The 16870-nt window shown below is 43.8% G+C and overlaps 1 protein-coding gene across 2 annotated transcripts in view; it reads right to left on the bottom strand.

Moving 5' to 3' along the window:
- Window positions 1-16870, bottom strand: part of LOC100497762 (complement C3) — an 85790-nt gene that overhangs the window by 37660 nt on the left and 31260 nt on the right. For both annotated transcript variants that reach the window (XM_031899474.1, XM_031899475.1), the window contains 6 exons: window positions 16450-16579; window positions 14173-14247; window positions 13502-13702; window positions 11997-12108; window positions 11140-11225; window positions 7246-7385 (listed from right to left, as the gene is read on the bottom strand). In XM_031899474.1, coding sequence (XP_031755334.1) covers window positions 7246-7385; window positions 11140-11225; window positions 11997-12108; window positions 13502-13702; window positions 14173-14247; window positions 16450-16579 — 744 coding nt within the window. The remainder of the gene's footprint in view (window positions 1-7245; window positions 7386-11139; window positions 11226-11996; window positions 12109-13501; window positions 13703-14172; window positions 14248-16449; window positions 16580-16870) is intronic.

Here is a 16870-nt window from a genome sequence, read left to right on the forward strand (position 1 = left end):
TGGATCCTGGTCCTGTGTAAGCAGCCAGAAACTTAATGCTTGGATGATGGCATTAATGTATATTGTACACGCCCTGCTAGCGGATTCTTGGAACTACCACATACCCATGTTGGTGGTAATTCTATGTTTCCCTTGTATTAGTCGGTACACTTGCATGTAATTAATCTGAGTGGGTTGGTTGGGTGCATTGGCACTGTCCACACGTGTAAGGAATGCTTATGGGTGCAAGGTGCATGGTGTTAATGTACAATCACACTATTGGGTTGCGTCCATAAATGAGTCTTATAATATATATCCTGATGATGATCCCTGGTGGATTGAAACATGTTGATATGAGTATGGAGCAATAAAATGCTTTGATTGTTTGTATGCACCTTTGCTGTGGGTGCTTTCTATGATGTGCATATTTATTTCAAGTTTCAAGTTTATTGTCATATACAAATAACAATGAAGCATCATTACTGTAATGAAATTTTTTTGACCCGTGTTCCTCCCAACTTTACATAGACAAACCAAAACAAAAAAAAAAAAAATACAAAAAAAAATAAAATACAAATATTAATATAATAAAAGTGTGCAATAAAGGTACAGGTATAGGACCCATTATCCAGAATGCTCGGGACCAAGGGTATTCCGGATAAGGGGTCTTTCTGTAATTTGGATCTTCATACCTTAAGTCTTTAAAAAAATCAATAAAACATTAATTAAACTCAATAAGGTTATTTTGCACCCAGTAAGGATTAATTATATCTTAGTTTGGATCAAATACAAAGCACTGTTTTATTTTTACAGAGAAAAAGGAAATCAATTTTTAAAATCTGAATTATTTGCTTATAATGGAGTCTATGGGAGACAGGCTTTCCGTAATTCGGAGCTTTCTGGATATCGGGTTTCCGGATAAGGGATCCCATACCTGTACAAGTATTTACAATAATAAAATGCAATGCAATATTTGAAATTGTGCAGTGAGGATTTAAAGTGGCTTTGCTTAAAGTGACACTGGGAAGAGTCCTGTACCGCCTGACTGATGGTAGGAGCGTGAAAAGTCTGTGGCTGGGGTGGCTGGGGTCAGAGAGGATCCGCTGCATCTTCCTCCTACAGCGCTGTCTGTACAGGTCCTGCATGACCGGCAGTTCAGTCCTGGTGATGCGCTCTACTGATCTCACCACCCTCTGCAGAGCTTTGCGGTCCAAACCATTACAGCTGCCATACCAGGTGGTGATACAGCCGGACAGAATACTCTCAATGGTGCATCGATAGAAGTTTGTGAGTATTCTGGAGTCCATGCCGAACCTCCTCAGGCACCGCAGAAAGAAGAGCCGCTGTCTTGCAGCTTTAGTGATCCCAACATGGTGAGACCAACTCAGATCCTCACTGATATTGATTCCAAGGAATCTGAAGCAGCTGACTCTCTCCCCCTCTGCTCCCTCAATGTGAATGGGGGTATGGCCTCCTCCCTGCAGTCTCCTGTAATCCACAATGAGTTTCTTAGTTTTGCTGACGTTGAGCAGCAGGTTGTTGTCCCAGCACCATGATGTCAGGGCTCTCACCTCTGCCCTGTAAGCCGACTCATCTCCATTAGAAATGCAGCCGATGATGGTGGTGTCGTCTGCAAATTTGATGATAGTATTGGAGCTGTGTGTTGCTGTACAGTCGTGGGTGAACAGGGGGTACAGCAGGGGGCTGAGCACACATCCCTGGGGGGCACCGCTGCTAAGTGTCAGTGTGGATGAGGTGATGTTGCCGATCCGAACCACCTGAGGTCTGTTTGTCAGGAAGTCCAGGATCCAGCTGCACAGGGAGGAACCGATGTTCAGGTCACGGAGTTTCATGACAAGTCTGGATGGTACGATGGTGTTGAAAGCGGAGCTGTAGTCAATGAACAGCATCCGCACATATGTGTTTCTCTGGTCCAGGTGGGAGAGGGCAGTGTGAAGTGCAATTGCTATTGCATCGTCTGTAGATCTATTTGACCTGTAGGCAAACTGGAGTGGATCAAGTGAAGCAGGGAGTAAAGATGTGATGTGAGCCTTGACTATACGCTCAAAGTATATATATATATATGTAGGGACCCATAGGGTTAAATGGCCCCTATGGCTTTAAATCCCTACAGATTCAGTTCCCTTAGTTGTTGGGCAGAAAGGGAATGTATCTAAGTGAGTTCATTAACATATGTGTGCTATTGGCTAGCAGGGATGGTGACCACTTCCTGCCTCACTTTGATATAGTGCTGGCACCTTCCTGTTTGCTTCCACCTGAGGAACAGGGTGGGTGTTGCTGTGAGCCCAGGGCACGGGCCTAGTTGAAGTCAGGGAACAGGGCCCCGTAAATGAGGCATTAGATAGAGGCAAGGGTAGTCCCCGTACTAGTAGCACTCTAGGGGTGTAAGGTAGTTAGGGCTGAGCCCCTGTACCAGTACCACTCTAGGGGTGTAAGGCAGTTAGGTTTGGGCCCCCGTACCAGTACCACTCTAGGGGTGTAAGGCAGTTAGGGTTAGGCCCCTGTACCAGTACCACTCTAGGGGTGTAAGGTAGTTAGGGTTGGGCCCCTGTACCAGTACCACTCTAGGGGTGTAAGGCAGTTAGGGTTGGGCCCCCGTACCAGTACCACTCTAGGGGTGTAAGGCAGTTAGGGTTGGGCCCCTGTACCAGTACCACTCTAGGGGTGTAAGGCAGTTAGGGTTGGGCCCCCATACCAGTACCACTCTAGGGGTGTAAGGCAGTTAGGGTTGGGCCCCCGTACCAGTACCACTCTAGGAGTGTAAGGCAGTTAGTGCTGAGCCCGTACCAGTACCACTCTAGGGGTGTAAGGCAGTTAGTGCTGAGCCCATACCAGTACCACTCTAGGGGTGTAAGGCAGTTAGTGCTGAGCCCGTACCAGTACCACTCTAGGGGTGTAAGGCAGTTAGTGCTGAGCCCGTACCAGTACCACTCTAGGAGTGTAAGGCAGTTAGTGCTGAGCCCGTACCAGTACCACTCTAGGGGTGTAAGGCAGTTAGTGCTGAGCCCCCATACCAGTACCACTCTAGGGGTGTAAGGCAGTTAGGGTTGAGCTAGAAAGAGCAGTTCTGAGCTCCCACATAGGGCTGGCAGTTTGGAGGTATCTCTCCCAGCCCACATTGCCTGTAGTGTAGGGATCCCAATGAATAGGGAATCAGGATAGAGAATTCCCTGAGGGATCCACTACGTGTGGCAGAGGGAAGTGAGATTCCTGCCAAGTCTGTACTCAGGGGAATGTCAGTCTGTATTACACTCTGTATGTGGTGTTGCCTGTACCACTGGCCCCTGAGAGCTGTATTGTGAGTAACCCTGTTGATGTTCAATAAACACTTGTTATTTTGTTATTTGCAAGAACCTCTGGCTCCCTCTGTTTATAATTTTTCTGCATAGCAGCAAGAGAGGTCTAGTTGCACAACACCCTCACCTTCCTCTTCCACTTAGCGAAGGCCCATTCTGGGTTTATTCAGCAGAAAGCATTACCATACCTGAGTAAAGACCCCTAGAAGCTTTCTCCATTTGCTTAAGACAGCAGCTGCCATTTTAAATATCTTCCTGTTTGCAGTCTAGCCCTTATAGTTCAGATCACACATTCCTAAGGGAGGGGGGAGTGAGTTTTTATAAATCCTTATGGGTGGAGGGAGCAGGAGAGGGGAGAGAGTAGAGAACTGGGCAGACTCTGGCCCCAGGAATTAAGGATGTTTCTGAGAGAGGAAGTCAGACACCCCAACAACATGTTTACAAAAAATGAGACAAGAAATTCTGTTTCTTTTGATAGAGTGTTTCTGTGAGTGCTTATGGCTGTATCTACATAGACCTTTCTGATGAAGCTTACTGAGTATTTAGCACTATATTAAAAGTTTATACATGGTCACCAACAGTGTCGGTCTGGGACCCCAGGGGCCCACCAGAAAACCTTAGACCATAGACCCACTCTTCAGACTATTTTTCCTCCTTTACTCGCCCAACATCTTCTAGTCTCTTTTATTTCATCTATTCTTCCATCTATTTCCCCTCTTTGTTCCCATTCAGAAATAGGGAATGACCATGAAACAGGCCAAATGTACAGGAGCAGGAGGGCCCACTGACACCTGGGCCCACCGGGAGTTTTCCTGGTATCCTGGTGGGCCAGTCCGACACTGGTCACCAATGAGCCTCGGCCTGAGCACCGACTTGGGTCACTGGCCCGCTTCACTCTCTCCTCTACTAATGGTAATATTATTCTCTTTATTTCTATGCTCTTTTGTTTCTCTTCTGTTTCTGATTGTAATTTAACACAATAGAACTCACAGATTATGGTACCCAATGAGGCAACAATGGGACACACGTTCTTTTATTTTATCTTTTGTTTCATGTATCAATGTGGTTCAGCTCACTCAAATGTTACACTACTCGTGGCTAAATGTTTACCTTGGTTGCTATGGCAACAAACACAGAATATTTAGCCCAATTCTTGGTGGGGGGTTATTTATGTCTGCTTTTGTTCCTGTCCTGTAACCTTGAGAAAGGTCTCTGCTGAGACCGAAACATCGGTTCAGTTATTGGTATTGAATGCAGTGTCTGTTCCCATCACTGAGACCGACGGACTGCCACACATTTAGATATTAGTATCACAATAGCCTTGGATATTCTGATTGTTCAAGAACTCATCCAGGCCCCTCTTATAGGCATTAACAGAATCTGCCATTACCCCATCACTAGGAAGGGCATTCCCCAACCTCACTGCCCTCACCGTGAGGAACCCCCTACCCAACATCCGCCGGCAGGGCATTCCCCAACCTCACTGCCCTCACCGTGAGGAACCCCCTACCCAACATCCCCCAGCAGGGCATTCCCCAACCTCACTGCCCTCACCGTGAGGAACCCCCTACGCTGCTTCAAATGGAAGCTCTGTTCCTCTAATCTAAAGGGGGGCCTCTGGTGCGCTTACTGTTTTTATGGGAAAAAAGAACCCCCCCATCTGCCTATAATCCCCTCTAATGTACTTGTACAGAGTAATCATGTCCCCTCGCAAGCGCCTCTTTTCCAGAGAAAACAACCCCAACCCTGACAGTCTCACCTCATAGTTTAACCCTTCCATCCCCTTTACCAGTTTAGTTGCAGTCTCTGCACTTTCTCCAGCTCATTAATATCCTTCTTAAGGACTGGAGCCCAAAACTGCCCCCCATACTCAAGGTGAGGCCTTACCAGGGGCCTATAAAGGGGCAAAATTATGTTTCATCCCTTGAGTCAATGCCCTTTTTTATACAAGACAGCACTTTATTTGCTTTAGTAGCCACAGAATGACACTGCCTGGAATTAGACAACTTGTTATCTACAAAAACCCCTAGATCCTTCTCCATTAAGGAAACCCCCAACACACTACCATTCAGTAGATAGTTCACGTTTATATTATTTCTACCAAAATGCATAACTTTGCACTTATCAACATTGAACCTCATTTTCCAGTTTGCTGCCCAGTTATCTAATTTTGTCAAATCGCTCTGCAAAGCGGCAGCATCCTGCATGGAACTTATAGTTTTGCACAATTTTGTGTCATCAACAAAAATAGAAACAGTACTGTCTATGCCCACCTCCAGGTCATTAATAAACAAGTTAAAAAGCAAAGGCCCAAGGACTGACCCCTGCGGTACTCCACTAACCACACTGGGCCAATTAGAAAATGTTCCATTTACAACCACTCTGTGTAATCTATCCTTCAGCCAGTTCTCTATCCAATTACAGATATTATGTTCTAGGCCAATATTCCTTAATTTGATCATTAACCTTCTGTGAGGTACTGTATCAAACGCTTTAGCAAAGTCCAAGTAGATGACATCCACTGCCATTCCAGCATCGAGGTTCCTACTCACCTCCTCATAAAAGGCAACTAAATTAGTCTGGCAAGATCTGTTACGCATAAAACCATGCTGGCACAAACTAATAGTATTGTGAACTGCAATGTATTCAAGTACCCTATCCCTTATTACCCCTTCCAAAAGTTTTCCTACTACTGATGTCAGACTAACAGGCCTATAGTTTTCAGGCTGAGAACGGGATCCCTTTTTAAATAACGGCACCACATTAGCAATCCACCAGTCTCTCGGCACCATGCCAGACCTCAATGAATCCTGAAAAATTATGTGAAGAGGCTTGGCAATCACAGCACTCAGCTCATTTAATACCCTGGGATGAATCCCATCCGGCCCTGGACCTTTGTTTACCTTTACATGTTCAAGTCTCTTTTGAATTTCCTCCTGAGTGACCCATGCGTCAGTAGCTAAATTACTAGAACTGGGCATATTAAAAGGGAAGCCTTCATTAGCTGGCTCCTCAGATGTATAGACAGATGAAAAATAAGAGTGCAAAATTTCTATTTCTGCTTTATCCCCGTTCTCATCAACCAACTTACCCCCCCCCCCGTGATAATAAGGTTCTTGCTTCATTTTTTTACTATTCACATAATTAAAAAATAATTTTGGATTCTTTTTACACCTAGCTGCAATATCCCTTTCCATCTCTATTTTAGCTTGCTTGATAGCCTTTTTGCTGCTTTATTTGCTTCCTTGTACCTGATGAAAGTTTCCGCTGTCCCAGCTAACTTGAATGCTTTAAAAGCACGTCTTTTCTTACCAACCTCAACACTAACACTTTTATTCAGCCATAAAGGTTTTGCTTTGCGATGCCTCTCCTTGCTTACAAGGGGAATATACTGCTGTGTATACCTGCAAAGCAATGTTTTAAAGATGTTCCATTTTCCTTCTGTGTCTAACCCCATGAAAAGCCTTTCCCAGATGACACATTGCAGAGATGCCCTTATACTGGCAAAGTCTGCACATCTAAAATAAAGTGTTTTAGTTAATCCCCTATAGTGCTGTGGACAGAGGTGCCTTAAGTGTGCATTAAGGACAGGAATACCTTGCCTCCCTTCATTCCCCTCATGCGCCTTCTTTGCACTTGGCCTTGCCAGGATATACCTACATCCTGATTATGTGCCATCTCTTCAGATGCGGATCCAGACACATTCTGTGGCAGACACAACACTTGGGGGAAAGGTTTAAAGTGAAAAAATTATAGCTCTTAAAAGTAATGCAATACTGAAGAGCCCAGGTTCAGTCTTTAAATGTCTATGTTCATGGAATCCGCTGTACGTTAAAAGCTCACCCAATAGGTAATTTATGGGCTGAAACTGGATTTTCTTCCCAGGATTCCTTCTGCTTTGCATTACTTACTATTCCCTATTTCCCTTCCCTACTATTCTCCCATTTACCTTAATCCTGTTGTTGTTAAAGTTGTGGACAACGGCCCGGATCTCCACCTGCTCGTTCCTCACAACAGAATAAGGCAGTTTTAGATCGATAAAGAAATCCTTCCTTGCCTTAATCTCATGGGGAGGAGCCACACACAGACCTGTATACAGAGAAGAAGACAATGTTAAAGTATATTTGTTTTGCATTGACAGTCACATGACATGAACCTTAACACACATAAACAGTAAAAGAAATGACCATCTGCTTTGGAAATAGAGAAGAGGGAAATCATTTTCAAGGTATTTCTTAAAGAAGGGTTCCTCAAAAAGATAATAGTATAAAAAATAATGAATAAAAAAATCAGACTGGGATTTATCGCATGGTCCTGGATCTCAATATCTCCTACTCCTAGTTGTTTTATTTTTTTAAGAAAAAAATGTAAGAAAAATGTGTCGCGAGTAAGAAATAAATTTGTTGCCTATTGACCGATGCATTTGGCAAAGGGATACTGTAATGATACCTGGTGGTCTAGTGGGACGGCGGGGACGCCCGCCATCTTCCTCTGTTAGGAGTTTTGGGATATTGATCATGACATTACGTTGGGCCTGATATGGATGCTGAAGGTGCTGCTGCTTCTTCCACTTCCTCCAAAACAATCCTGGCCAATCTCCTTCAGTGTCTCAGGAAACAAGAAGCCCAACAAGACCAGATTCGCCAATGCCTCCAGAGACTCTCTGCAAGGTTGGATGTGCTCCACACAACAGCCTGTCGCTCCTAGTCCTGTTTCTCTCCCAGGAAGCAGATCCCTACCCACAGCTTCGGGTATTCCTGTAGTGGAGCCTAAGGTTCTGTTTACCAAAAAGTTATCCGGGAAGCGAAGTAACATTTTTGCCTTCCAGGAGGCATGTAAATTATATTTTGGTTTCCTCCCTTGCTCTTTTCCCACTGAGGAGGTCAAAGTTAATTTTGTTATGACCCTTCTTTTTGCCGATCCTCAATTCTGGGCATTTAGTTTAGCTCCCTCTTATCCAGCCCGTACAGCCCACGAGTCCTTTTTTAAGGCCATGGCAATAATCTATGATGACCCTGATCCAGGTCTAGGATTATTGTACTGAATTTCACCATTGGGCGGTAGAAAGGGGCTGGAATGATACTGCCTTTTGAAGTCAGTTTAGAGTCGGGCTATCTGATGCTGTAAAAGATAGCCTGATAAATTTTCCTGCTCCGTCCTCCCTAGACTCCCTGATGCATCTTGCCATTCAAAAGGAGGCATAGGGAAAGACGCAAGGAAAGAATTCCTGCAGTTGCTCCACAAACCTTTTCTGCAGAAACCCAAACCCGAGGTGGTTTCCTCTAGGCCTTCAGAAGAACCTATGCAGTTGGGTTCTACCCATTTATCTTCTGAAGAGAAGGGTCATTGGCAGGCTAACAGGTTATGTCTGTACATGTCCGTGGATTGTTCCATGAGCTCCTTTCATGCAGAGCAAATTTCCTTTTTCATCATAGATTGTCCACATACCCCTGCGATTTTAGGCCTCCCCTGGTTGTGTAGGCACAATCCCCAAATTGACTGGCTGGCTAATAAGATACTTCAATGGGGAAGAGATTGTCAGAGGTTGTGTATTAAGCCCTCTCAATTTCTTGCTGCTACCTCTATATAGGCGTTACCTTCCCCTTATTCCCCATTTGCGGACATCTTCTCTAAAAAGGCAGCTGAAATCCTTCCTCCGCACAGGCCTTATGATTGTGCCATAGATTCCTGTCCAGTTTGCCAATGCTCTAAACTTTCCAGATCCTTGCCTCAGGGGCTACTACAGTCACTTCTTATTCCTGAAAGACCACGGACTCATATTTCCATGGATTTTATTGTGGATCCAAAGGGAATACTATTATATGAGTGGTAGTAGACCGGTTTAGCAAAATGTCTCATTTTATTCCCCTTCCCACCATCCCATCTGCAAAGTCTCTTGCTGAAACCTTTGTGTCCAATATTTTTAGGCTCTATGGTGCCCCTCCAAACATTGTCTCTGATAGGGAGGGTTAGTTTGTTTCAAGGTTTTGGCAGGCTCTTTGTGCACTGATAGGTACAGGTTTGTCCTTCTCCTCTGCTTATCATCCACAGACTAATGGCCAGACGGAAAGGACAAATCAGTCTTTAGAACAGCACCTCAGATGTTATATCTCCAGTAATCAATCTTTATGGGTGGATTTTCTTTCATGGACTGAATTTGCATTTAATAATTCTACTCATTCATCCATTGGCGAATCCCCGTATTTTGTTGTTTTCGGTTATCGTCCTAGAGCATTTTCATTTTCTACTGCTTCCCCAGCAGTGCCCACAATTAATTCTTTGGTTGATCAATTTTCTAAGATTTGGCAAGACGTTCAAAATTCTTTATCTTCTGCAGTAGCTGTCCAAAAGAAAGCCTTTGATAAGCATCATAAAGTATCAGGTTGGTGATAGAGTCTGGCTTTCTTCTAAAAATGTCCCTTTGAAAGTTCCATCTGCCAAATTAGGGCCCAAATTTATAGACCCTTTTTCTGTATCTAGAATGATCAATCCTAGCACGGTCTGGTTAGAACTTCCTCCTGAACTCAAAATTTCTAACTCTTTTCATGTCTCTTTGTTAAGGCCTCCTAGAAATGTTCAGCAGAGGTCTCCTCCTCCTCCAATATCTGTTGAAGGGCAACCTGAATATGTGGTACAGAGGTTAGTGGATTCTCGTCTCTCCAGGGCTAAATTGCAGTATTTGGTACACTGGAGGGGCTATGGTCCTGAGGAGAGTTCTTGGGTTCCAGCTTCTAATGTTCGGGTAGATTGTCTTGTACGTCAGTCTAGTGGGAAGTGCGGGGACACCCACCATCTTCCTCTGTTAGGCGCACGCACACGCTTCACCTTTGACGGCATTTTGGTGCAAAATTCAAATATTTTAAGCACTTACTGTTCTGTGTTCATTACCCAACATAGGTCTACTTCCTTCCTGGGTGTGTTCTTCATATTGTTTTGCTCTGTTCTGACCCTTGCCTGTTCCTGACTATTCTCGTATTGCTGCCTTAACCGACCTTTGCCTGTTTTTGACTATTCTTCTGGATTCTGATTTTGTACCGCACTGACTGATCATTGCTGACCCCGGCCAGACTTCTGACTACTCTGACTTGTTCCCCTTCTTCCTGCCACACATTTCTGGTTCCCTTGCCTGCTCAGAACTCTCTCCTTGGGTCTCTCACTATAAGTCCTGGCGGCATCCGAGTAGTGAAGGGCTCCCCCCGACGTGAAAGGCGGCTGTTATAGGCGGACGCATGAGCCGTGACCGGACCCTTGGTGCCTGTTCTGAGTTTTGGGATACCGATCGTGACAGATACATATTGGATACATATCTAGGCACATATGGCCAACTTAGGCCAACTCTTTCCACATAGTGGATAACTGTTCAATTCAATATTGTAATAACAATGGCATAATGTATACCAGCCCATGGGCAGCAAACATATTTAAACTTGCCCACAAATATTTTGCCCAATATCAGAAAATTGTCAGCTTTAGATATTTTTTTGCAGGGAGGGGGCTAAGCTACAAACTGAATTAATATTATATATTCCTATGTGTATCAGTAAATAAGAAAACAGAGAAGCGACCATGGGGTTCTAAATTGCAGTTTCCAATAGCAATCAATTAGCAATTGGTTTTGCCAACTGTAATTGTGCACTTTAGGGCCTGTGCTGTTAAATCGGCCACTAACATTTTGAAAATGAAAAGTATGTTTTTTTGCCAGGCTTTTTTTTTTTTTGCCAGAACCATTACTAAACCTTTATGTGATATAGGCCCATGTGAGCCATATGGAGTGAGGCCACTAGAAGCTGTTCCAGTAATCCTTCCCCAGGGAAACTATAGCTACAGCCAACAGGACAGTTACCTTTGTTTTCAGACAAGCTCACAGCCAGAACCTCCCAGGTTGTTATTGAGTCTTTCAAGTGAACATTTAGGATCTTGGTTGAAATCCTGTGAAGATAAAGTGCTAATGTTAGGGAACCTTCTAAAAGTGCTGTTTTAGATTATTTAAGAAGTGAAACCCATGGAGTTAATTTTACAGGGGTTATAACTGAAACACTGTAATGTTAATGTTTAGATCAGGGGTCCCTAATATTTTCTAACCCATGAGTTATTTTCAAATGTAAAAAGAGTTGGGGAGCAACACAAGCATGAACACACTTTCCTAGATTGTAATTGGCTATTTGGTAGCCTCTATGTCAATAACAGAGCTATATGCACCGAGGCCCAGGTGTAGACCGGGTGCAGCTGGGCCCCCCATCCAGCAGGCCCAAGTTCCTCCCCTGCTTTGAGGCCATGGGGAGCAACATCCTAGCTTAAGTTTATTTGCTGGATTTGAGGACCCCATAGGAACCAACTCACACACAGACATTATCTTCCCAATACATTGTCTACCTTTTGATCTGTAGCATTCTTGAAGTCCCAATAGGCAACTTGTAGATATAAATCCTAAGAACCTAACATCTAAAGGTGGCAATACATAGTCGAATTGGGGACCACATCAACAATCCCCGATCCGACGGAAAATCAAACCTGCCCGGTTGAGATCTGCCCAATTTTACAGCAGATCTCGGTCAGGTAGGCCCGTTCCGGATAGGAACGCCTAGGCTGGGACCTACTAGGAGATCCTCTGGTACTCTGGGAGGCCAGTTTGACCTTGTTTTGACTTAACGCTTTTTTTTGAGACTGCTAGCAAGGCAGGGTAGGGGTGTCATTACTAACTTGTCTTTATCAGGAGCTCCAGTCATTTCCTCTACTTTCCAGTACCAGCTCTCAGGAAAGTCTGATCTGATATCAATTTCAGAGTACAGCATGTAACCGGAATCCTCCTGATCTGTGGCACAAGACAGTAAATATCATTATGACCTCTGAGTTTTTACCAAAATTACAATTCTTCAAAAGCCACTGAAGAACCAATGTTTTGGTTCCTTAGTTTGGTAACCATCATTCTTCTATGAGCAAAGGAGGGAAAGACAAACCAACCAGTGGCCAGCATTTTCTTAGACTGGCCCATTTATGAACCACTTTTAGATATAGCATTGCTCTTGGGATGCCATATCTAAACTTCTTGGACCACCTCCATGTTGACTAATTAGCTCCTTACTTTACCTTATCCCCATGTGAGCTTATAAAGCCTGATACTCATTGGCTCACCAACATAGTAGTCTGTTTTTTTTCCTTTTGTGGTTTTGCTTGATTGTACAGTTTGCTTTTGTTTTGTTCTTTCTCATTTCTGTGCACCTTGACACTGGGAGGGTTGTGTTAGTTGCCTAGCATCAGGTTTTGGCACCAACTAGGTTACTTAAACATATGTTTATGGTGTGCTCTGGGAATCCTGATGAAGGTTTCAGTAAGGATCCGAAACATTGGTTAAAGGGGTTGTAAACACAAGCATAACGCTGTCCCACTGCGCCCCCTAGTTTTGCTATAGAAGTTGCCGAAAAACATAATTATAGACAAGAAAATTCACCCCTGAGCATTCTACTAAATAAAAATCTCATTATTAGTGCAAGAGAAGTGACCAGTGAGAATGCTGATTCCCAGCACTGTGTCAGCCATCTTGCTGGTATCTTACATATAGAGATAATTAAGTAATTTTTTTTCTTTATTATACAACACTGGAATCAGAAATGGGAATAAAGGACAGACTTGTTCAGTGCTGGGAAACTGTGCTTATTGCTCCCAACTCCAATTGCAGGAACAGAGAACAGGGAGCCGGATTTACACACAGCAACTGGGATTCTCATTGGAGGATTTTTTTGCATTTTAATGCAGCCGCTGGCCCTGAAGATTTGGGAGAAAGTTTTGGAAAAGTTTTATTGCGCAATATTGCTTTAATTAAACAACCCTGATATTGGGTATTAAAGGTTGATTTCCTCCCTTCTAAGACATTCATGATGAAGGTCCCAGCAAGGGCCGAAACATCGGAATGCACAGCGAGTAAATTAAACAAAAACATTTTATTCACATAAAGGTGTGTGGACCTTTCTACTGGTTGTATTTTTTTTCCAATTTTTACCCCCAATTATTATCAGAATATTAATGTATAAAAATCTGACAATGGACTAGGCAATGATTTCCCATTTACATCAAATTTCTATTCATTGGCTCCTAAAATGCACTGCAGTAATGCTCTTATGGGTGAAAATCACTAGACGCCAAGGGCAAAAGCATTTTCCCCTGTCCTAAATTAACTCTTTTTTTCCTAACTTCTCATGGTTCCTTACTTCTTGCCAGAGTATCCTCATCTTTACTCTTCCTCTCATCTTCCCTCCTCTTCTCATAGTATTTGCAGCAGTCCAGGAAAGCATCCACACATTCCTTCCCATCCAAGATGTAGCGGGTACGTCGCTCACAGCTGTGGCCCATCAGGTTCTCCTGCATCCCATCCAGGCAGCACTGTTTCACCTTGTCCTTGTATTCTGAAGCTAAAGGAAAACATATTAATTATATAAAGTGTTCTTTATACCATACCTTGGTGTGCTTTCCATCACTGGTTCTATATTAACGTATAACAAATTCACAAGGAATTATGGGTAAATGTGCTAGGCCTGTAACAAGCAGTTAATGGGGGGGTTCCCAATTACACTGCTTTGTGCCATTGAGACCAATAGGCCATGGGCATTAGGAGTTAAAGCCTGTGGGAAGAAAGAAGAGGAAAGTGGAAAACAAAATGTCACAGAAGAAGCAGATGATGGAAGTTGAAAGGAAAAAAGTTCCAGTTTTAAAGCTCCTTTTTGCATTTGTGGTCTCTTAGCTCTGCCCTGTATAGCATCACATTAAATAAAGGCAGGCTGCAACTTCTACTCTTCTACATAAAGGAGGCAGAACATTGCATCATGGACATGAGCTATATGAAGCCATCTTGGATCCAACCAGTTCTTGCACCATATCTGACCTTTCCCAGTTTTAATCTCCATCAGTGCAACAGTTGTACGGCGTCTGCGCGGCGCCCGATCTTTACATTGAGGCTCTGGGGGCAAAGAAATAACCATTGTCAGAACTTCTAAATACATAGGAGACACAGGCGTGCTCATGTAATGTTCCTTTTCAGTTAAAACACTTCAGGCAGATACAGGTAAAGCCATACCTTCCAAACTTGGCCTCCTTTTAAACCCCTTCCGATCGTAATCAACATATGCTAATTAGGATTCGGATTCGGTTCAGGATTTGGCCAAATCCTGCTAGGTGGGTTTGGGGGTTCAGACAAACCCAAAAAAGTGGGATCGGTGCACCCCTAGTATTCGGTTCGGGATTTGGGCCATATCCAGCCTTTTTTTGAAGGATTTGGTTTCACCCAAATCCATGGTCCCGGCTGAACCAAATTCGAATCCTAGTTAGCATAAATTAGCATATGCTAATTATCATTCAGAAGGGTTAAATGGTAGGGGGAATCTTTTTTCCCTTTCCCGGTCCTAATTAGCATATGCTAATTAGGATTCGGCAGAATCCGCCTGGGTGGGTTTGGCCGAACCCAAAAAAGTGGGTTTGGTGCATCCCTAATCTTTACATACTATAATCTATTCTTCTATATATTTAGTTGCTTTGTTCCCATAATGAAATAGGGGATGACCATGAATTAGCCCAATAGGCTAGAAGCAGGAGGGCCCACTGACACCTGGGCCCACCGGGAGTTTTCCTGGTATCCCTGTGGGCCAGTCCGACACTGTATATGAGCCGCGCATCACATGTTTAAATGATGGATGATGCTTGGCTCCCTGCCCCTAGGAGTAAGGTAACCCATGGATACCATCCCTACTTAGAATTGAAATATTCTGGAGAATTTAACGCGGTTAAAATGGTTTTCCAGACACAGCTGGAGTACAGCAGCCCTTTGCTAAACACAAAATTACAGTCATAGGCTTTGCAGGGCTAGCGCCCATCAGTCTGACAAAATGGCTGCCCCTTTTCCTTCAACTTTAAGCAGCTGGGGGGTGGCTTTGAGGCCCTGGCTATTATTGATTTTTTTATTTTTCTTTAAATACATTTTTCATTGCAAAAGGAGCAGCCTGCCTTATTACAGTACCATATCCTATATGGGGCCTCCCCAGCGCTCTCGCAAATCTATGCACCTTCTAATACAGCTCCAACCCCTGTTTGCCAAGTTCATTGCCTACAGGGCCCTTGGTTCCCCCTTTTCTATTGCCTCTGTTCCTCTGAAACAAAGTATAGTCCCCTATATATATATATACTGCCCAGTCATGTGACTCATTCAGCCATGTTTCTTCAGCAACACAATCACATCATATTTCTTCTCCAGTGCCAGCACCTCCAGTTCACCCGAGTTATACAGGGAACTCTGAGTATCACTCATGTATTATAAGGGAAAATGTACCCCCTACTGTAAATGATAAGGATATTTGCAGTCACTGAGGGGTTCTGTGCCCATATAAAGGCACAAGGCTGAGTTATACAGGGAACTCTGAGTATCACTCATGTATTATAAGGGATAATGTACCCCCTACTGTAAATGATAAGGATATTAGCAGTCACTGAGGGGTTCTGTGCCCATATAAAGGCACAAGGCTGCAGGCTGAGTTATACAGGGAACTCTGAGTATCACTCATGTATTATAAGGGATAATGTACCCCCTACTGTAAATGATAAGGATATTAGAAGTCACTGAGGGGTTCTGTGCCCATATAAAGGCACAAGGCTGCAGGCTGAGTTATACAGGGAACTCTGAGTATCACTCATGTATTATAAGGGATAATGTACCCCCTACTGTAAATGATAAGGATATTAGCAGTCACTGAGGGGTTCTGTGCCCATATAAAGGCACAAGGCTGCAGGCTGAGTTATACAGGGAACTCTGAGTATCACTCATGTATTATAAGGGAAAATGTACCCCCTACTGTAAATGATAAGGATATTTGCAGTCACTGAGGGGTTCTGTGCCCATATAAAGGCACAAGGCTGCAGGCTGAGTTATACAGGGAACTCTGAGTATCACTCATGTATTATAAGGGATAATGTACCCCCTACTGTAAATGATAAGGATATTAGCAGTCACTGAGGGGTTCTGTGCCCATATAAAGGCACAAGGCTGCAGGCTGAGTTATACAGGGAACTCTGAGTATCACTCATGTATTATAAGGGATAATGTACCCCTTACTGTAAATGATAAGGATATTAAGAAAAAGTTCTATAACGCAGCCTGTTGGCTGATACTCACCTATTCTTTGATCAGTTTTAACACTGAAGGAGGTCTGTAGAGCAAGCCCAGCATCATAAAAGACCCCTGCGGTGTTAGCACCACTCCCGGGAGTACAGCCGGTGTCTGACTTCTCCACTGAATTCCAAACCTGAGCAAAGTGATAAATGAAAGGAGTGTTAAAGCAAAGGGGGGAGTTTCACAAGGCAGCTGTATTGTACTGTAGGGACCCATAGGGTTAAGTGCCCTATGGCTTCATATCCCTACCTTTTCATATCTGTACTGTTATAGGGCAGAGCCCTCTACACTCAGGTTACAGTTCTTAAGCTATCCTTAATAGGTTTAGCCCAGGTTGACCACTCCCCTTGGAGACTATATAGTGTCTTGCAAGGAGGAGTGTCTTTGGCTGCCGTTGTCTCAGGCATCAGTCCATTGAGCCTGG

The sequence above is a fragment of the Xenopus tropicalis genome, chromosome 3, assembly GCF_000004195.4.
Source record: "Xenopus tropicalis strain Nigerian chromosome 3, UCB_Xtro_10.0, whole genome shotgun sequence".
NCBI classification, from domain to species: Eukaryota; Metazoa; Chordata; class Amphibia; order Anura; family Pipidae; genus Xenopus; species Xenopus tropicalis.